Source organism: Aythya marila (assembly GCF_965140915.1).
Source record: "Aythya marila genome assembly, chromosome: 16".
In the NCBI taxonomy this organism is placed as follows: domain Eukaryota; kingdom Metazoa; phylum Chordata; class Aves; order Anseriformes; family Anatidae; genus Aythya; species Aythya marila.
In genome coordinates, this window is record NC_139057.1 from 2,105,190 (window position 1) to 2,126,466 (window position 21,277).

Sequence of the window (21,277 nt, forward strand, 5' to 3'; positions counted from 1 at the left end):
TCCCATGTACAAACCCCATACACTGGTCCTATACAGGGTCCCATACACAGGTTCCATATGTGGGTCCCTACATAGATTCCATACACAGATCCCATATACTGGTCCTATACAGGGGTCCCATACATAGGTCCCATATGCAGGTCCCTACACAGATCCCATACATTGGTCCTATACAGGGGTCCCATACACAGTCCCCATCCCCAGGCCCTATATGCGGGTCCCATCCCCAGTCCCCAGTCCCCTCCCACCCCCAGGCCCCATTACATCCCCCCCCGCCCCACAGTGGTACAGCCCTCCCCCCGCTCCTCTCCCCCATGGCACAGCCCTGCTCCCCCTCCGGCTCTCAGTGGTACGCCCCGCTCCCCCCCCTCCCCAGCCCGGTGGGACGGGCCGCGCGTGCGCAGTGCGCGGCCGGCGCTCAGCTGGGCTCTGTTTACAGCGGCGGGGCCGGGGGGGGCAGAGCCTGAGGAGGGGCCCGGCCTCAGCTCGGTTCTCACAACCTGCGACTGTGGAGGTCGGGGGGGTCGTAATTTGGGTTTGGGGGGTCTTAATTTGGGGTGAGAGGTCGTAATTTGGCGGTGGGGGGTCGTAATTTGGGATGAGGGGGGCTTAATTTGGGGGTGAGGGGTCGTCATTTGTCGATGGGGGGAGTTGTAATTTGGGGTGAGGGGTCTTAATTTGGCAATGGGAGGTCGAATTTGGGTTGGGGGGGCTTAATTTGGGGTGGGGAGGTCTTAATCTGGGTTGAGGGGTCTTAATTTGGCAATGGGAAGTCGTAATTTGGGTTGGGGGGTCTGGATTTGGGGTTAAGGGCTTGTGATTTGGGGAGGGGTGATCATAATTTGGGATGAGGGAGTCGTAATTTGGGGTGAGGGGTCGTAATTTGGCGATGGGAGATCTTAATCTGGGGAGGAGGGGTCTTAATTTGGGGGTGAAGGGTATTAATTTGGGGAGGGGGGTTGTAATTTGGGATGGGGAGGTCTGGATTTGAGGTGGGGGTGTTCATAATTTGATGTGAGGGTTCATAATTTGGGATGGGGGGGTCGTAATTTGGGGGTAGGGGGCCTTAATTAGGGGTAGAGGAGTCATAATTTGGGGTTGGGGGGTGCTTAATTTGGGAGGTTCGTAATTTGGTGGAGGGGTTCTTAATTTGGGGTGGGGGTTTGTAATCTGAGGTGTGAGGGTCTTAATTTGGAGGGGTTTGTGTCTTGTTGGGGATTCTTAATATGGGGAGAGGGGTCATAATTTTGGGGGTTTGTAATTTGGTGTGGGGTTAATTTGGGGGGATTCTTAATTTGGGCTGTGGGGTTCTTAATTTGGGAGGTTCTTAACGTGGTGTGGAGTCCTTAATTTGGGGGTGGGAGGGTTAATTAGGGTTGGGGGCTTCTTAACGTGGTGGTGGAGAGATTAATTTGGTCGGAGGAGTTCTTAATTTGGGGTGGGAAGGGTGGGATTGAAGGCTGGGGCGGTTGCAGCTCATTTTTAGTGGGGAAAAAAGGTGCTGCCCCTCTGTTGGGGTGAGGGGTTGTGCTGGTGGGCCTTGTGCATTGTTCTGGGGCTGCTGCCGCGCATCTGCTGCTCCCTGCTTCGTACCAAACCCCTTTAATTTCATTGTTCTGGGCCAGGCGTCTGAATGCAGCCACTCATGTCAGCCTTGTTTGTTTGTTTTTAAGGAGGAAGATGGCAACGGGCAACTGAAGGGATGCTTCAGGGCTGGAAGGCTGCTTGATTCCATACCTGTACCGTGATCTGCTGCTGATCATCATTTCTTCATTTCAGCAGAGAGCTGTGGAATTCAGTATTCTGCCTGAGGAGTGTGGAAAGTGCATCCGTACAAAGTGTGGATGGAGAGGATCTCGTTTTAAAAGGTTTGTTACAAGTAAATCCTGCTCCAAGCCTGTGTGCTCCCTTCCTAATTAGAAGGAGGCAACGAAGGTAAACAAAAACATGGAATTACTTGAGGAGGAATTGAAATGAGTGAGGTCTGTGTTCTGCTCATAAAACACTCATTTTATTGGAAGCCAAGTCGTGTTCAGTAAAAGTAGTTGTTTCAGAAATAACTGGCACCTGTTAGAGCTGGGATATTCCTTGATCCCCTTAGAAAATGTCTGCTACTTGTAGAACGTGGAAGAACGGTTGTTGATCACAAAGCTGAGCTAAAACCAGGTCGGACCAGTTGTCCCAGTGGGGATTGCATATGCTGGGAGGAATTTGATTGGCATCCAAAGTGGAACGCCGTTAAAGACTGTGGATTTACGCTTTAAATCTGAAAACGCAGATTTTAATTGCAAGAAGAGCTTAAGTGGGGAAAAAGAAGCAAGTGTAAGAACTAAATGTACAAAAGGTCAAGGGAGTTAACGCCTTCAGGGAAGAGAGTGTTTTAATGCAGTGTTAGAGGGAGTGTATTAAAGACCAAAGCAGCCCTCAATGAGTATTTGCAATGTGATTTGTATATAAGAGGGGAAAAAAATTGAATTGGCTGATGAACCCACCTAGGCCTTAAATTTGTGGTGTTTCCACTGTGAAGTAATACAGCACAATAGTTTTTCTGTAGAGAAACTGAAGGATTTATGATAGAGAGGCAAAGGGAGGCTTTTTTTTAAAGTTGTATTAATAGTCTAAAACTGGACTGATATGTTTGAGACAAGAATTTATTAAAAACTGCCTTGAGTTCCCTGTTGAAATATGTGTTACTTTGTGTGTCTCAACAGCAGGTAGTCAGGATGGTATGTTATTTGAGTAACTGCGAAACTTTCTTAGATTCCTGCAGTTTTTTTTTGTTTCCTCTGAAACTGAAAGTGTACAATTTGCTCGCTGCTGAATGTAACAAATAAGCCCCAACAATTTAGCTGTAGGCAGATCTTCTGATCCCAGGAATGAATTCTAAAGCTGCTGCTTCTGTGGTTATTATTGTGAGCTACGAAAGGCATTGTAAATAAATGCATTAAAAAAAAAAAAGTTGCGCTTTCTGAAAAGGGATTTTTTTGTAGGTGGGGCCAGGGGAAGGAAAGCTAGAAGAATTCAGAGTAATAAGTTCTTTTGTGTTCTTCTCCCTGTATATTTTCTTTAAAACCTGCAGATATTGTACTGCATGAAGCACATATTTCTACTTAGTATTCCGCACAGTCAAAGAGGGTGCTCGCTTTTCTTTCCCCCACATCACAAGGTCTGAATTTGTTGCCGGAGATGACAGGAAAATCAGAAGTGTTTGTAATTCTGCAATCTGTGTCACTGAAGTGTTTTCAGATTGGGGGCTAGCTCATCTAGGATTTAGGAGGACCTAAAAAAATTCCACTGGCTTCAGTGAAACTTCTCTCTGCAGTTGCTGTCCCTGTTGTTGTCCTTTACTGATGACGGTGGTGTCAGCTCTAAAGATGAGCTGTGTGGAAGTGTATTTGCTAAAGGAAGCTTGTGCTTCTGTCTAGGCCAGAGTTTTTTAACCTCCATGAACCCCAAATCCTGATGTTTAATTTGAATGTGTAGCTTGAGATTTTCTGGTTCTCCTTGCCTGGCTCTTAATTTCCCATTGACGCTCTTGGAAATAAAAGTCTACGTGTGGCAAGAGCTCTGGCAGGGAAGCCAGACTTACGTTATTGCTCGGATTTGCAATGAAGAATGACCTATAAGCATAACAGCTAGAGTAATCTGTTATGTAAAAGGGTTCAGTGGAACAGCTGACACACTCGTAACGTGTTGCTGTTGTTTTAAGACAGGCGTTGCACATCTGAATTGTCTATTATGATTTTCCCTGCTAGCATCAGGTACTAGATGCCAGATCTGCCTTTTGTTCATTGTTTGACAGGGTAGGGTGGTGGTGGTAATGTTTCTCTGCTGCTTCTTGCCCTTCATGTACCTAAAGGTTTATCTCAAAGGACTTCATATGCAGCAGCAGAACTTAGCATTCAAATGCATGCTGTATTCCTCACCTTTCCTTTCTCTTCTTTAGTTTTAGCATTTACAGAAAACTTGAAGATGGGAGGTGCAGTGAGTGCAGGAGAAGACAATGACGAGTTAATTGATAACCTGAAGGAGGCACAATATATCCGGACAGAACTGGTAGAGCAGGCGTTCCGTGCCATTGATCGAGCAGACTACTACCTGGAAGAGTTCAAAGACAATGCTTACAAGGACTTGGCGTGGAAGCATGGAAATATTCATCTTTCAGCACCCTGCATTTACTCGGAGGTGATGGAAGCTTTGGATCTGCAACCCGGGCTGTCATTTTTGAATCTTGGCAGTGGCACTGGCTATCTGAGTTCTATGGTTGGACTCATCTTGGGTAAATACCTTTTCAATCACGTTAACTACTGTCATTAGTTTTAAAAAATGAAGAAAGTTTTGCATTTAGGAGGGAAGCATTCCTCAATTAATGAAACAAAATGTTAGTAAACAGTGCATTAATCCAGCTGGCCAATTTATCAGGACTCTTGCAGCCTTCTTTCTGGAACTGGATGGTGTCCAGATTTTCGTGGCAAGTTGGAGCAGGCAGCAGTGAAGTTACATGGGTGGCTTTAGTAAATTCCCACAGGACTGGGTGCAAACTTGGGTTTGTTGCCAGTTAATTGAGTTTTGGTACTTACCAATGTATAGGTGGGAATAGCTTGTGGAAGAGCAGTTAGTGCATCAGAACTGGCTTTGTGACTGCAGGTACGAAGCATCAAAGTACAGTTTTATAATTGCAGTTTGCCCTGAAGTATTTTTGAAGTGATCAAGTCAGTCCTGAATAAAAAGCATGGATGTTGAATAACATCTATTTTTTCCAATTTATTTTTGTTGCTAATTGAAGCACGATTTGTGGTCACTCTTCCTGTTTTCTTGGATGTGGATATTTTTAGTATATCAACAAGGAGGTATAAAATAACATTTCTGAGGGATTTGCTAAAACATGCAGGCTATTCTACACGTGCAAGTTTTTTCCAGGTGGTCAGTTTTACAGCAACAGTATTTCTTCACTATTGGTGTTCTCTTCCTACAGAGGAATTTCCTGCCTGGTTAAGGCCAAATGATTCAAACTTGATGGTGCAAAACACCTTTATTTGCTGACAGGAGCTGTGAGTGTAGAGTTTCACTTCCTATTGTAGTAGTAAGACATCTGGCCCTACACAAGCACTGAATTACACTCAAGGAGTAATCTGATATAAGAAGTAACCAAAGCCGTGTTTGATTCTGCTGGATTTTGTGTTGTTGCCCGTTAGCATTACCTGTTGCCTATTTTCTCTCAATTTTCAGGTCCTTTTGGTGTTAACCATGGTGTGGAGCTCCATTCCGATGTGATTGAATACGCAAAGCAGAAATTGGACTTCTTCATCAAAACAAGCGACAGCTTTGACAAGTAAGAACGTTCAGTGCCTGTTCAGTTTCATTTTGTGTGCTTGGCTGTAGTCGTGGCAGTTCTTGCTCCCATGTGGCAGCTCTGGATTCAGGGTAATCTGAGGATTCTGGCTCCTTAGGCTTGCTGAGCTTCAGTGTGTGACCTTCTAAGCTGATGTGTGTTTGGGGGGTGGTGGTGGTGGTCAGAAACTGCTGTGGTGTTTTCAGCAGCAGTTGTGATAGTGCAGAGCTCAGAACAAGCTGAAAACGGTTGCTTATTTTAAAATGCAATTGCAGGTAACAGCTTGAAACAACAAATGACAATAATAGTTATGCTTGTAATCTGAGAGCACGCATGGTTATTAAGAAGAATATGAACTGATTTCTGTGGTGACCTAATGTGTTTTATCTGAGAAGAAGAAAAATGGTATTTTAAAACAGGAAGGTATTTTTATAATGATTAAGTTAGTACTAAAGCTGCTTGGGATTTGATTTATGTTCTTTCTTACACCATCCATTCTGCTGCTGTCAAAAGTAATAACTTTCTAGCAAGATAACCACTGCCAAAAGCAACCTCAGCAATGAAAGTTGTAGCTGTCATATTTTTGGATCCGTCTCACAGTTTGTTCAGACATGGAAGTAAAATATCTCTGGCTACCTGAAAGTCATCTTGTTGTGGGAGGAAGAAAATTAGTCTTTAAATGCTGGAATTTAAACTACTCCATTTTGAAATTGCTGGTACTGCAGTGCTGGGAAGCTGCTGATGAAAGGGCTGCATTTTCCTGATGCTGGCAACCAGCTGAAATTTTTTCTGCATGGAAGGTGCTTGCACATTGATGACCCCTCCTCCCCAGAGAGCCACATTGCTATTGTTTGAACAGGTGTTTTTAAGGGAGGCTTTTCTTTTCTCTACAGACAAGTAAAAGCAAAAGTCAGCTGAATTCAGAAATCAACATGACTGGAAAATTGGCATTGCTGAGAGAAGTGGCTGCTGAGTTATTACGCTGCTAAAACACCTCGTGTAGGAACTGTTAGCCAGCTGCTAGGAAAGTCTAGCATGCTTGGCAAAAGCAAAAAGCTTCAGGAAGTATTTAGGAATAAGTAGGTGTTATACTGAGGTGCCTCGCAAGATACTGGTAGACAAATGGATATGACGTACAGCTTCAATCAAGGTCAGCCCTTGAATGTAGGGCTTAAAGCTTATGTAGATTAGAGTGTGTAAAAAAAAAAAAAAAAAAAAAAGTGTCATAAAATTACTCATTTTGCTTCCAAACTAAATCAGAAATTCAATGGACAAAAATTCCTTTTTATGAAGGATGAAATCAAGCTGCTTTTGAAGCTAATGGCAAAACTCCCATTGGCTTCAGCATGTATATTTTCTGAAGCATCAAGCTTCCCCAGAACATCTGAAAACCATATAAAAGGTTTTGAAAATACCAAACAACTGGTACAGTAGTCCTTGAGACTTCTACATTTAGAATTGCAGGCCAAATGTTTATCTTTAGATATTAGAACTGAGTCAGCATTAGCTAACTAAAAATAGCTGCTTCTAAAGTTAGATGCAAATCAGGTGTGCAGTCGTGCATCAATACCCTTTGGAAATTTTAATGTATGAGTTCTCACCTCAAGGTTTTTGTGGTTTTAGGATTTCCAGCTGTGGTCTGGTCTGGCAATCTCTAGAATACAAGGGCTTGGGAGGAGAAATGCTATGAAACATTTTTTTTTTTTTTTTTATTGTCAGTTTTTTCAGAATCGAAGTAATTCAGTTGATAAGTTGTAATATTCCTGTATGATACACATCTTCTTAATTTTCAGATTTGAATTTTGTGAGCCGTCATTTGTTACCGGCAATTGCTTAGAGATTTCCCCGGACTGTACTCAGTATGACCGCGTTTACTGTGGTGCTGGAGTACAGAAGGAACACGAAGACTACATGAAGAACCTGTTGAAAGTTGGGGGAATTCTTGTCATGCCTCTAGAAGAGAAGGTTGAGTGCCTTTCTAGTCATGTTTTTCTTCAGTTACTTTTAATTCTGATCTTAGAGTAGTCAATAGCTCTTCCATCAGTTTGCACTTCTTACCAACAGCGATTTGACAAATTGAAGAAAGCCTAAAGTACACCAGCTTTCACTCAGTGGTAGCTGAACTCTACACGCTTCATAACATTTAAGTTCTACCATAATATTCATTGTTGTACCAGTCTTCCATGTGTGCTGGTCTTTTGTTGTTAACTGCAGACTTACTTCAGTGCTGCAGGAAAATGTAAGAAGGCTTTGTTCAAGTCGTATAGTCAAATGTTTTACCTATGACAAAGTACAGAATTGCTGTTAGAAGGTTTTACATCCAAACTGGCTCATGAACGAGCTTGCAAATCGTCCCTATTTACAAGTATCAACGGATTTGGTTTCAGTAAGAAGTGGGTAACTGCCCTGTGTGCAAACTCAATCTTATAATTCAGGTGATTGTTTCGATGTAAAAATGTGTTGTTTTAATGGACTTGAATGGCCAACAACTGATCTTTTAGCTCTAGAAAGGCAGCTGAGATTAGCAAAATGTAGTTTCTTCCCAGTAATATGCTGTGCAAGATTTAGTTAGTGCAAGATTTGAGCTGTAACAGAAATATAGTGAGCTGCAGGCTTCTCTCAGGAGGGATTGTTCGTTAGTGATCAATGCTTTTTCTCAGTAGTCAGGCACGGCTGTTTTGGTTCAGAACTGGGGGAGAATTGGGAAAGCTGGGTGACCCAAGTTGCTGGTGTACATATTTTGTGCATATTCATATTCAATGGAAAAAGCTACCTGGGGCTAATCCCACCAGGAGTTCTGAACTTTCTGGAGGGAAGAAAAGTGATCCCTCTTTACCTTCCAGTTTCTTACTATTACAGTTTCTAGTACTTTAACCACATGTCCAGGCAGAGGAGTTGCTTGTTCTTTTTTTTATGTTTAAAAATCTTACTAGTTCACACACAGTAAAATAACATCCTTGTTTTGGCTTAGTTAACTAAGATAACCCGTACTGGTCCTTCTGCCTGGGAAACCAAGAAGATTCTTGCTGTTTCTTTTGCTCCCTTGATTCAGCCCAACCACGCAGATTCAGGAAAATCAAGGCTTGTTCACTTGCGTGAGTACAAATTTTCTTGGCTACGGGGGAGATTTTGTCTGCTCTTTGTTCATAAGATGCATCTTGCTTCCTTGTTCTTAACATCGCTACCAGTCCTTTCCATAAAAATTACTCCATCTGCTTCCTTCTTTGAACAGTCTTTAAGGCTCCTGTGCTGGATCCCAGTCTGTCTTGGAGTCTATCTGCTGCTAGAATCAGAATTGCATAATTAAAATTCTAAATACAAATGATCTGTTGTGAAATTGTACCTAAGCTTCGTGGGATGTTTGGTCATTGTTTTTGCATGTTCAGACATCTCTTTCAATCTGGAATCATGTACTGTAACAGTTCTCAGGCCCTGCGCCATGGTGATGGAAAATACATGGGCAGTACCTGTGAACAAACATCCTCTACCCAAAGGCTCTCAGCAGTTAAGAATAAGCCCAAACCCGGAACACCTGAGAGAAGTAAATTGTGCAATTTCTGGTTCGTTGTTTGAAATGCAGTCATGCAATGGCCTCAATCTTCAGATTAAGACTTTGTAGAGAGGCCTCTTAAGAGCAAACAAAGACAAAGATACTCATGAAGAGATTAGTCAGGCTTTATTCTTATTCTGGAAAGGTGTCTGTGTGTGACAAAAAGCACCTCAGTAAGCAGTCCATACAGTACCATAAAGTCCACTAAGTCTGTGTTTGAGCATACTTTCTATGATGTCTTTGTAGAGAGACCTGCATTTACTACATGCTGTTTTTTTCTGATTCTTTCATCCAGATCACAGGAATGCTTGCTTTTCAGTTGAATACAGTTCCGAATTTTTTAGCATATAGATGTATACATTAATATATTACTTTTTTCTTTATGCTGCATAGGTTATGTTATGTGTTTATATGCTGGCAGCAAATAAGTGCAGAAGACAGTAGTCTTCCAAGCCATTAATGTGGAAAGTATTTTTTTAATACAGTAACTTTGCTTCTAAAGTTATTTTTACCAATAGATTTCCAGCCAGTCTTCACCCCATAAGTCTGGAGCAGTCTTTGAAGAGCATAAATAGTACTCATTGGTAAAAAGAACAACTTGTCAAAGCTGAAATAACTTCACAATAGGAAAGTCATTGTGTGGAAGAGTTAAATAGACTTCACTTCTAGTTATCTACAATAGGAAAATATATTGGTTATTAACTAGTCACAGTATCAGTCCCTAAATCTACATTCGTATAATCTTTAAGATGTGTATATTAAAATAATTGTGAGGATTTGACATCAAAACACACAACTCTTCTTTCATCCCATTCTTTCTCTCCAGTTAATGAGAGAAATACATAATTAAATTTTGTTTGGAAAGTTACAATACAGTTTATCGGAGTTGACAGGAGTTGAATAGAGCTGTTTTCGAAATCACAGCAGGGAATTCAAGTGGCCTGATTTAATCTGAGCAAATGCAGCTTTTCCTGTGAGTGCTCTTGAGGGGAATTTCTCTGTATCTGTTCATGGTTTTCATTTTGTTTTAGCCCCAGTGGCTGTTCGCAGCCTCCAGGATCTGGCTCGCATAGCCATCCGAGGAACCATTAAAAAAATTATACATCAAGAAACAATGAGCAAAAATGGAAACGGGCTGAAGAACCCCCCAAGATTTAAACGAAGACGTGTGCGTCGCCGTCGCATGGAAACTATTGTTTTCTTGGACAAAGAGGTCTTCGCTAGTCGGATCTCCAACCCATCAGATGATAACAACTGCGAGGAGCTCGAGGATGAGAGACGAGAAGAGGAGGAAACCAAACCCTCTGAACTAAAGCCAGATCCCCCTGTAAACTTTCTGAGGGAGAAGGTCTTGAGCTTGCCTTTGCCTGATCCCTTGAAATATTACCTGCTTTATTACAGGGAAAAGTAAATTGTTCTAGAAAGTGGGGAGTAGGCAGAAAATAAAGTACTACTTAGGGCTTGACAAATGTATACCACTTGCTTGCCTGCTAATGTGACCACCCAAGGCAGTAGGCTAGCTGGGGAATGTGGCTGCTGTATACTTAAACATTATAGCTTTTTTTTTTTTTTTTTAAGTTTCCTCTTTCTTCTTGGTTGTGTGCTATAGTTTGATCCTACAGCAGGGATTCCTTAGGAAGCAAGTTGGTGAAATGCTTGGCTGCTTACGGAAAGGAGGATTTAATTCCCTGAAACTAACTGCAGAGAGATGTTCTAAAATCTCACGGCTGCTCTACCGAATTGCAGTTTTTAAATATTCTTATGTTCTTAAGCAGTTCCCTGAAGACCTTTGCTGTCTGTGCACTCTACCGCTCAACCTGCCATGTATTTACCGTGGCGTGTGTTTAATGGAGGGTGAAGATTACTAGTAAAAAGCTGACCCAGCAAATCTTTTTCTTCCAGAAACGTGAAAAAGCACAACTTTTATGGATAAGAAAGAAAAGAATATTTGGTGTTACTCTTGAGGCATCCGGGTTTTGGATGCAGAAGGAAAGCATCAGCTCCCCTTTGGTTGGTCTCAGATTTGCTTTTAAACATTATATCCGTTTTCAGTAGAAGGTAGAAATGATTAACAAAATATTGGTTTGCTTAATGGGAAACACCTCTTTTAGTGAATTACAGCTCAATGAGTTGTGAAGCTTTCTTTTAAAGTGGTGGAGTCAGGTGAAGAGTTGTGAAGCTGATTAGCTTTGACAGGATGCTCATGTAGTCAGGGTTGTGACTGTAGTCTCTGGAAATCTTTACAGAGTAATTCTGAATGGGGACGAGGGTAGAGAGGAGATGCGTAGGAGAGTTTGTGACTACTGACAGTGAAAGCAGAATCTGTAGATTTTGCAGTAAGCGTGAGAACTTGCAGCTGCTGGGCTGAACAGAGTGGAGTGCAGGGCTCCAGCCTGGGCAGAGTGGCTTGTGCCCTAGGAAATCAGCCAAGCGTAGTTTTGTGGAGGGTGTACGGAAACTGCCTAAAAAGCCAAATTGATGCAGTTCGTAGATAGCAAGGTGGCTAGAATGCAGCTCGTGCACATCTAATCCACGTACAGTAGGTAGAAAGAGGTGGATTGTCTCGGTTTATTTTATTCCTGCAGCAATTAAATAGATGCTTTACCAGACTTGCATAGAAGGACTTTACAGTCTGCAGTTTTGTGGGTGTGGACTTCTTTTTATTCCCCGTTCTTCCTGTAATGCTGATGGAAGGAGATACTGTGTTTGGAAGGGGAAGTTGACTTGGTTCAGCCTGTTGGAAAAATCTACCTAAATCAGCATAGGCTGGAAAGAAACCTTTAAGCTTGCAATGATGAGTAGTACTCCTGAAGCTGGGAGTAAAAAAACAAAGCAAACCCTCAGTAGATAACAAAGCTGTTTAAGAAAAGGGTTGGCCCATCAAAGCTCTGAAGGTGGTATCACTTTGGTACCTGTTTTGAAGCTGTCTCCTCAGTTTCTGAGGAGGAATGAATGAAGACTGTCTTGCCAAAAATATGCTGGGTGTTCAGTTAATGGTACTGAGTTGCACAACTTGTTTGATAGTGTTTCAAAGTTCTATGCAGCTTTGAAAATGTACAGATAACTCTTATACATCTAAGCCCAAGCTGGAGAACTCTTCCTTGCTTAATAGGCTTTTTTTTTTTTTTGTCTTCGAGAGTATTAACTGATCAGAGTCATGTGGCTGGTGGCCACGTGATATGAAAGAGTTGTAGGCTGTATTTTGCCTCTAGTTTCCTAAGTCTTCACCTCTGTAATAAATGGTACCCCAAGCTATCCTGCTCCCTCAGGTTTTTGTTTGTGCATTTGGAATGGGGCAGTTACGTGGCCACTGAGCTGATGGTTTCCTGGAAGCTTGCAAGTGCCCATCTTGTAAATCTGGCAACCACAAGGAATTTTTTTCTACAGATGAAAAACCTGAATATGGTGATAAATGGAGGTGTAACAGAATTTATATAGAGTTCCTTTGTGCTTCCCCAAAGGCTATCATCTCTGCAGGTGTTAGGCATTTCTGTTTAATAGCTATCCTACCAGGTAGGCACCTTTCTGTATTGTGGCACACTTTACGTGTCTCCACATAGTAAGTACAGGGGGCTTCTTACTTAGCAGGTTATCCTTTGGTTTATCAATTGCAGAACTTCTCATGGAGGTCGTAAAGAAGTCACTTTAAAAAGAGATGTGTAAAGTACTGGTCGTGGTAGTAAACCTTGCTGAGATTGTGTGAAAGCTGACAGTTTGAGGGAGAATCTTTTCTTTAGCCCTCTTTGATTTTTTTTTTTTTTTTTTTACCACACCCCATCCCCTAATTTTAAAAGATATTTTTCAGATTTTTCACCAGATTTGCCTTTTTATTACATTTGCTAGATTTTTGTAGTCTTCTATAAAATGCATAAAATACTGCTATTTTTCCTGGATACGGATAAGTAAATATATATACAGGAAATGTGTGTTCTAGCTCGTCAGGTTGTCCCATTGTCCAAAAAAAAACCCCACAACCCACAGATCCAAACAAACCCATAGTAGAATTTTTTCTGTGTAATAAAATTGTGAAGTAGTATTGCTTATAGTGTATAAATGAAGGGGAACCATAAATGCATTTTTCCCTGTGCACAAGCATTTGCACTGTAGTTTTGTATGCATTTTTAGCAGAGTAATTGTAGCATAACTGTTTTTGTATAGCCTGTAAGCTCTCTAGGAATTTTATCTGCTTTGACTGTTTCTTTTTGTTTTAAGTAGTTTTCACTTCAATTGTATCTGACTCCTTTTAGGTTTGACAGTTCAGTAAACGTGCAAAGAGAAATGAACTTCAAACTGCTTTAATAATTAGTGTGTAAGCTGAAAAATCTGTGTATAGAAATGAGTTAAATTGGCCTGAGGCATGCGAAAGTGTTACACAACTTAAAAACTTTCATTAATAAGTGTTTCTGTATCAATAAATTCAGTAAAGACTTTTTAGCCTTCTTAACATGGCTTTGCATCGTGTTGTGATTAGAATACTTTGTAGATAAGTGCTGATTTCCATAATTGAAGGTTAAGACACTAGAACAGTAGAAAAAGCACTTAATGATATGGTGCAGGTGTGTAGTTTTAGATGAACTCCTCGGAATATAATCAAAAGAAACCTGCCCATCTGATGATTTCCAAATCCTTATGTAATGGAGTTGTGCAAGATGTGTTTTGGAGTTAGTGTACGCAGCACTGAACTTGATTTTAATAGAACACTTAAAGAGAGCTCGCTTACCTGGCTGATAGGCTTGTAGACAACAGAGACATCAAGAGGTCATCAAGTCTGTTCCTCTGCTTTGAGACAAGATCACCTAAAGCAAGCACGATGGTACCTTCTTTAATGCATTCTGAGCTACTGTCACTTCTGCAATTCCCTTTCTGTCTCCTGTGCTGTTTCTCTGTTTAATTAATGCAGATTTTAGGAGCTATTTTGAAAACTTCCTTCTGATAATATTGAGAACAATGCTTCAGCTGTAATAGAAAGCTGTTCATAATAGCAAATCCAGCTGTTGCCAATTAAATGTCTGCTCACCTTTATTCCATGTGATAGTTCTTTGTAGACTGTTTCTTCCTGTTGTCTGTATGATGGATGTCCTTCTACAAGCCATAAAACGAGCCCAGTACAGTGTTAATGCATTCCTTCACATGATGCTTGCTGGAAGAAAAAAAATCCTTTCCTGCTTCGGAAAGCTGTGGATGTGTCACATCAAGTAGATTGAATTTGTCAAGACAGGTAATGTTTATGTTCATGTCCTAGTGAAATGCATATCACAGTTCCCAGGGAAGTAGTGAGGAACTCTTTGGGGGGAGTACTCCTGTGAAATCTTCTTACTGGGACAGAAGCGATAGTTAAAAACAAAGAAGGGTGCTTAAAAGAGAAAAAGCAGCACCCATGCAAGCAAAAATGATCAAACAAGCAAAACTTCTGGTCTTCCAGAGTGGAAAAAGCCTTTCTAGCACAGGCTGCAAGTGCTGAACCATGGGACACAAGCATTAACTTTTGTTCCTGTCACTTAGGAGTTAATTCTTGGCTCTTGTTCAGACCTGCAAACTTTTTTTTTTAAACAATTTGTCTTGTTGTTGGAAAATAAAATGAATTGATGCAAATATAAGGGAACTATGATTGCTAGTGTTTTGTAACATCTCACAAACATCCCATTTGTCATGAAGGGGAGGTAAGGTAGAAGAGGAATGCTTCAAGTGAAGATTGCTCCTAAATAGATTTAGGTTGCAGAACTTGCCTTTATGCACTCAAATTATTCCCTGTTGTATGGCTCTTATTAAATCTTGACTGCTAATTATCCATATCCCACAAAATAATAAGTAAATACCCATCAATCCTTCCAAAAGCTACAGTCAACTATACCACCAGGCCCTGAACTAACATTGCAAAGACAAGTGCGTATAGAAACATGACTGATGCATAGCACGGTTCTCTAAACTATAAATAAACCTGGAAGGAAATGTATGTTTTTTGCAGGTGGTTGGTTTAGAGCACATAGTTCATGAAGCTGGGCAGAAGTGTTGTATTTGTGAAGCATCCAACAGAAGGTGGTGAATTTCATAAATGCTAAGAGAGTGGTTTTGCTTATTTTCCTAGAAATACTTCCAGAGCAGCTCCTGAGTGGTTATCCTGTCCTGGCAGAGTTCATGTTTCACAAACTTATGGTCTGGGGACCAGCGTGGAAGACAATACGACTTAATTCTCGCAGATTTTGGTGACATAACCTGCGTCACCTTTTTTAATTCAGGAGGGAGCTGCACTTAACCTCTCAAATCGGGAATTAAAAGCTGTCACTTACCTGGAGCACTCAGGGTGTTATTTAAAGGCTGCAGCAGATGCTGCTTCTTTCACGACCTGCCTTGGTAAGAAAGGGCTGGGTGGCCACTAGAGGACACTGTGCTCAAAAGCATGAGTTGCTTCTCGGGGGAATTGGGGGAGTTCAACAATTTCCCTGGTTTTCGAAGTGGTGCAAGTGCAAGCAACCAGCAGATTGCTTGAGCATCAGAGGCAAGAAATCTGCGTAATGTCCTTTGCTGGCTAGAAGAAAATAGCTTTTACTGTGTATTAAATGACTCCTGCTTAAATTTCTAAGTGCTCGAGGATAATGCATCAGCTATTGTATAATGGCAATTTGTCCAACGTGTCAGCAGAAACCAAATACCTACAAGTTCTCTGGGTGAGGAGGAGACCAATAATCTTATTACTGTATCCTGGAAGATGCTTTCTAAGCCTTGATTTACAGGGTCATTGAGAGAGGGAGACTGGCAAAAATAACCACCTGAAAAAAACACTACAGAAAACACCACTAGGACCACAGATACTCAAGTGACAAAATATCTGAGGGGAAAAGAGACCGGGGAGGCGATGTTGCTCTGGTTAAGTACCTTTTTGTCATACTAATTATCTTGCAGTTCACGCCATAAAGCAGACTTGCAAGTTCATAGAAAACTTTGGGTTGGTCCTGCAGGTAATATGAAATGATGCCAGGTTTGGACTTCCTGAGGTAGCTTTATGTCCTAACGAGCCTTAATGTTCCACATTTCTGTTAAAACCACACATTTAGGAACTTGTATAGTAATAACTGAAAACTTAAAGACAAGCTATTGGCACTCTTAAGCTTCTTTATAATGGTAGAAATTATTAATTAAACTGGGAACAGGTCTTCCTTTTTGCACCTCAATTTTCTTATCCTTCAATGGGATAAACAGAAGCCTGTATCTCCTGCAGGAGTTACTGCAGTTCAAATGTGGTTGTTTTCATTGTTTCTTTCCCTCTTCACCCCTCAATTGCCCTTGGTTTTTCCAAAGCCCTAACATTTTTCTAAATTGCATCTTTGTAGTATGAAACTACATTAGCTAAAAAGTCTTTGAAATTAGTCAGACTTTACTCTGTATAACATGACAGAAAGCGTACAGCCAGTTTTTTTTTCCTCTTTATTTGCAGGTTATTTATCTGTGTTAGTGGTCTCCCTTTTAAAATCCCTTATCTGTAGCGCTCCAAGGTCCCACAAATTGTGGGAGATGTATTTTACCAGATGTTATACGTACGTGCAATAACTATCCTAAAAGTCGTATCGTCTGCTGCATTTGACAGAGGCTATTAGATAAGATGCCATCCTCAGTCTGAAGTGTGTGCTAAGGCAAAAATTTTGCCCTAAAAGCACGATCCCAGGCTATCCAAGTCCTGGCAGTTTTTTGTCATTGTCCACAAAGGTGCATTCTGTATGTTTTTTAGATAAATGGCTAAGGAGTTAGCCTGCTGTTAAAAAATCAAGAAACAAGGCAAAAATAAATCAAAATTAAGACTTAAGGTTTCAACACCACAATTAAAGAGGGGTGGGAACAGTCTGATCTTCAATGATGTACATAATGGCAGGGAGGGTGGGCGGTTGGACTGTCAAACTGCCTTAATTTAATTGCAAACACATGCTGATGAGTCCCCTCCTCCTGGACCTCAGGGCTGGGAAACTTTTTTTTGTCAGCTCCCTGCAGTTCAGAATTGAGGAAAATCCACTCGGGCAAACACCATGCTGATCAAACCTTCAGCTCTCCTAGGCTTTTTGTGCTTTCTCCTCTTGCTTAGTTTCTCCTGTTCCTGCCCCAGTCGCTGCCTGTGCTTCAGGACTACGGTGAGATGCATGCATCTGATGCTGGAAACCATCCCCGACATCCCACCCCAGACAAACATACTGTGAGTAGCCGTTTCGTTTTACTGCCTTTCTTACCTGCTTGGTCTCTAGGAAGAAGAAAGAAAAAGCTTGCTGGTTAAAGGCATGCTTTTTCTCCTTTTTGGTGCAGTTGTCTGTGCTGCAAACTGTTTCAGGCTGTTAGAGCATAGAAAAGAAACTGCTTCTTTTGGCATCAGTTAGTCGTTAACAGGACAATCAAGGGAGTTGAAAAATGCAGAAGAAGAATGGCATGAAATCCCTGGAAGATGGTTTTGGGGAATCAAAGGTCACAAATATTAAACTGTGCTTATAGAAAGGTACACAGTTTATGTTTGAGAAGGCTTTGTATATGGGTGTAGGAGAGAGAGAGGAAACACAGCAGTTTGGGCTTTTATCTCTACAGAACAAAACACCTAATTTTTCATACATACCGCCCTATTTCTTTCCTAGGCTTTAAGTTTTGGCTTTCCAGATTCTATCTGAACTATACAAACCACATGCAAGGCTTATTAGGAAAGCAGCAATCGAGGCATCTCACAGGCTCCTTGAGAAGTAAAACTATACCTGTTGGGTTGGATGTGCCTTCTGGGGGAGGGGGAGCTGCTGGTGTGTCCATTCAAATGGAAAAGGTGTAGGAAAAGGGCACATAGCACTTCCAAACCTCTAAACAGCTCTTACTGACAGGTCCAGAAGAGCACCTTCCTCTCATTCTGTGGTCTATCCTATGCTTAAGGGTGTCCTTAAGATGCTGTGGCATGTGACAAAATGTTTCTCTTAGCTGCTCCCTTGGTTTGGAAGACCTTTTTTTGTAAATAGCAGGAAAGACTTGTCAAAAATTCATCTCAAAACCGTTAAATCACTGCTGATTGTCAAACTTTTCCAACTCTGGTGGGTTGAGAAGCTGTTCTCTCTGCCCATAACAATCCAAATTTGGTCTCAGCCAGAACATCCATACGAGCATGTCTCCTGTAAACATTTCTCTAATATTACTAATGCGATTTATCTGCTGGCAGCCTGAGGAGCATAATGCAGGCAGGATGCTGGCATTTTAATTGCTGCCATCTAGATCTGCTTGGGTGGATGGAAAAAAAAGCACAGAGGTCCTAGCAGGACTGGCACAAAGGAAATGCCTACTCTAGCTCCATCTGCCAGAGCTGTGCTGGTGCAGAAACTGATTGCAGCTGGGCTACGTGGGATTCACCCCGACTTGGGGCAGACCCAAATCTGGACTTGCTTTCTATCGAGGCTGGTGATGCTGTAGTTATTGTGCAGGGTGATGCTGCCTACTCCATGGTTTGTTGCACATTAGCTGGGTTGTAGCTATCTGCCCTACAGGAATTTGCAGAGTTTCCCTCTCCAACTTGTCACCAGCCTTTTTTTCTCCCCTTACAAGTCTTTCTTGAATGGGAAACTGGGGTGTTAAGCATTAGCTACATGGTATAGGTGTGAGATATGAAAGCAGTCGTGTTTCAAGATGACTGTCTTTACAGACTGATATTTTTGAGGGAGTTTTGTCTGGTATATTCTCTCCTAATACTGCCTGCATAATTATAAGTGAAACCCATACTGCTAAGTAGTGATTCCCATAGATACAGAATAATAGGAGCCTGGTAAGTTCTCTGTTGGCAGATCACATGCCTTTGTATGGTGTGCAGCAAACAGAGATACTGACTTTCTGGCAATCTTGAGGATTTAATGTATGTAAATGCATTTGGCATCCAGCATCCCATTGTATCTGTTATAAATACCATTTGAATAATTGAACTTTTTTTAAAAAAATCTGAAAGATCAAAATGCTTCTTAACCCAGGTCCTGACTACTCCAGCTTTTAGGTATGTTAATCTTTCTCTTGGGAGAACTGTTACTGCTCAACGCGAGCACTCAGAATTATAGCAAGAATATCTGATCGTGGAGTTACTCTGAGTAGAAAATGTGGGATTGTGATATTTTCCACATTTGCCCTTTGGTATGAACAGGACCAAGCCTGTGCCTGCAGATTCAAACACCGATGCGAGGCTCCAGCTCTGTTCCCTCGCCGAACAGCTGCAGCTTCCAGATGGGCTTTGCTTTGAAGTCGGGAGTTTGGGACTTTCTGACTTCCGTGACTCCGTGCCACCCTCTCTCGAACAATCCTTGAAGAGCAGGGAAGTCTTCGAGCCGGCACACGCTGTGCTTCAACAAGCCCTGCTGGCAGATGGCCCCCTCGGGGCGCTAGCCAGCTGGCGTAACTTGGAGCAGCCCATGGCCGTCTCTGAATGATGCTGGGACTGGCATGGAACCAGCTCCGGGATTGATGAGCTGTTACTGGCTCCTCTTTGGTCGCCGTTTCCCTCCTCCCTTCCCAGTCCCAGCTGGGTGCAGCCGAGGATCTGGCCCAGCGTCTGGTTTTAGCAATAGCCTATTTGTCTTTGGTAACAGAGTCTGCTCGTTTTGTCCCGAGCAGAGAAGAGGATGGCAGGCATGGCTACGTGTGTACAGATAAGTAAGCTATAGAAATTTGTGGTGTTTAACTGCAAACGTATTTTGGCTGCTGTCTGTTCAACTGGAACGCGATTATCCAGATGTGATCTGCTGGTTACCGCTGGGATTCGAGCAGTTTCTTTAGCCAGCAGCCCAAAGAAGGGAACAGCTGCGAAACATACACTCCGAAAATTTCAATAGGTCTTTAACCTTCGAAGTCATTTGTTCTACAGAGTGACATTTGAAACAATAAACTTTGAAACGTGTGGGCACGAGGGGAAGAAATCCATGGAAAGAAGTCCCCCTCTGGCTGGCAGCTAATGGATGGCAATCCAATTATCCGTGGGCTAGTCTCCTTTCTGCATTATGCGTAGCACGTAATGAATGGGGACTTCAAGGGAAACGTAGCTGAGGGCACCAGCAAAGACAGTACAGTAGCTGGGATGCGAACACGCTGCTGGCATGAACGGGAGGTGACCCAGTTGTTCACAGACCTGGCTGCTAATTGGGCAGCGTGGGCACGGCCGCTTTGACGAGCTTTGTTTCCCATCGTGGCTGTGCAGGGTGCTGCGTGGTGGCTGCCTGCTCGGTTCCCCTCTTCCTGCAGTAGGATGCTACGCAGCAGGAATGAAGGCTGTGCTGGGACAGGCTGCAGCACTCTCTGTGTGTCTTAAGAAGCATATTTTCAGGAAAAGCATCTACATTTGCAGGGGGAAGGCTTGCTGAGCAAATGAGTTCTTGGAAATGCTGCTCCCATTGTGGTCTCTGTCGTGCACTCTCGGTCTTTCAGATGAAGAATGGATTAGTCATTTCCTCTGCCTGTGATAGTCCTATGTGCAGTCATTGAATGTACACCCACACGTTCTGCATCTTCCAGGTGTGATCTCCTTCCGACTTCTTCTTTGCTGCAGTATTTAATCATCATTAAACATTTTGGAGGTGACCGAAGTCTTCTTTATGTTCTATTTATAAGTCACTTCGTCAGAAGGAAGATGGGGAGGGGAGGTATTTAAAGGTTTTGTGTTTTTTCTTTCCTTCCTAGAGGCATTCCAGTATCTTTTAGTGAAATCACCCAAACTCTTGGGTTTGTGGTTACCTCAAGTGTTTAGAAATCCTGGCTTCACTGACCTGTAGTGCCTCTTCATCTGGTTCTCACTTGAATATCTGCACTTTCCCTGACTGCTCTGCTCTCACCACGTCCCTTTCCCCATACTTGTACCAGGACCATCACTGTGCTCTTTAAGGCCACTTTTTCAGAGTGGGCTACAGCAGTAGGTTGGAGAAATCAGTGTATTTTGGTGCAAGAATGCATTTATATTCTGGTTAAAGACTGAAACGGTCATGCTCTTAAGAAAGAAAAGAGCCAACATCTTTGCTGCGAGGGACTTGGTATTTGAAAATCCCATTAACAGTTCATTTAAGCTGACATGGTGCTACTGCTTTTTGGGTTTCCTGAAAATATAAATATATCTTTGCACTCTGAAACTTTCTTTTACCACCTTCTGGATCAGGGTCAGGATACAGTTCAGGAGGAGGGAACGTTGTCTTTATTTGATGTGGGCAATATCTTGAATAGGTGGTGCAAAGGAAATATGTATTAGGCTAAGAGACTCCTCCTTGCTGACATGAATATCCGAGAATAGATTTAGCTCATTTGATTAGGATCAGACCCTAATCTCCATACCAGCTGCTAATAGATAATGGCTCAAATTATCTAAGATTGATGAGGTCAACAGTTTGCAGTGTAATCTTCCTACTTTAAGACGTGTTCAGGGCCAA

The 21,277-nt window shown here is 42.1% G+C and overlaps 2 protein-coding genes across 2 annotated transcripts in view; both read left to right on the top strand.

The window, feature by feature from the left end:
• Window positions 1-412: 412 nt before the first annotated feature.
• On the top strand, window positions 413-14,597 carry PCMTD2 (protein-L-isoaspartate (D-aspartate) O-methyltransferase domain containing 2). The gene is made up of 7 exons (XM_082773657.1): window positions 413-514; window positions 1,674-1,868; window positions 3,947-4,279; window positions 5,230-5,332; window positions 7,126-7,297; window positions 8,304-8,427; window positions 9,914-14,597. Exons 3-7 carry the CDS (start codon window positions 3,973-3,975, stop codon window positions 10,291-10,293), a joined length of 1,086 nt encoding a protein of 361 aa, XP_082629783.1. The 5' UTR covers window positions 413-514; window positions 1,674-1,868; window positions 3,947-3,972; the 3' UTR covers window positions 10,294-14,597.
• A 2,300-nt stretch (window positions 14,598-16,897) lies between these two features.
• Window positions 16,898-21,277, top strand: part of LOC309884526 (peroxidasin homolog) — a gene marked incomplete at its 5' end in the record, with an annotated part of 43,585 nt that continues 39,205 nt past the window's right edge. The window contains one exon of the mRNA XM_082773580.1: window positions 16,898-17,061. Within this exon, the coding sequence (XP_082629706.1) occupies window positions 16,898-17,061 (164 nt within the window). The remainder of the gene's footprint in view (window positions 17,062-21,277) is intronic.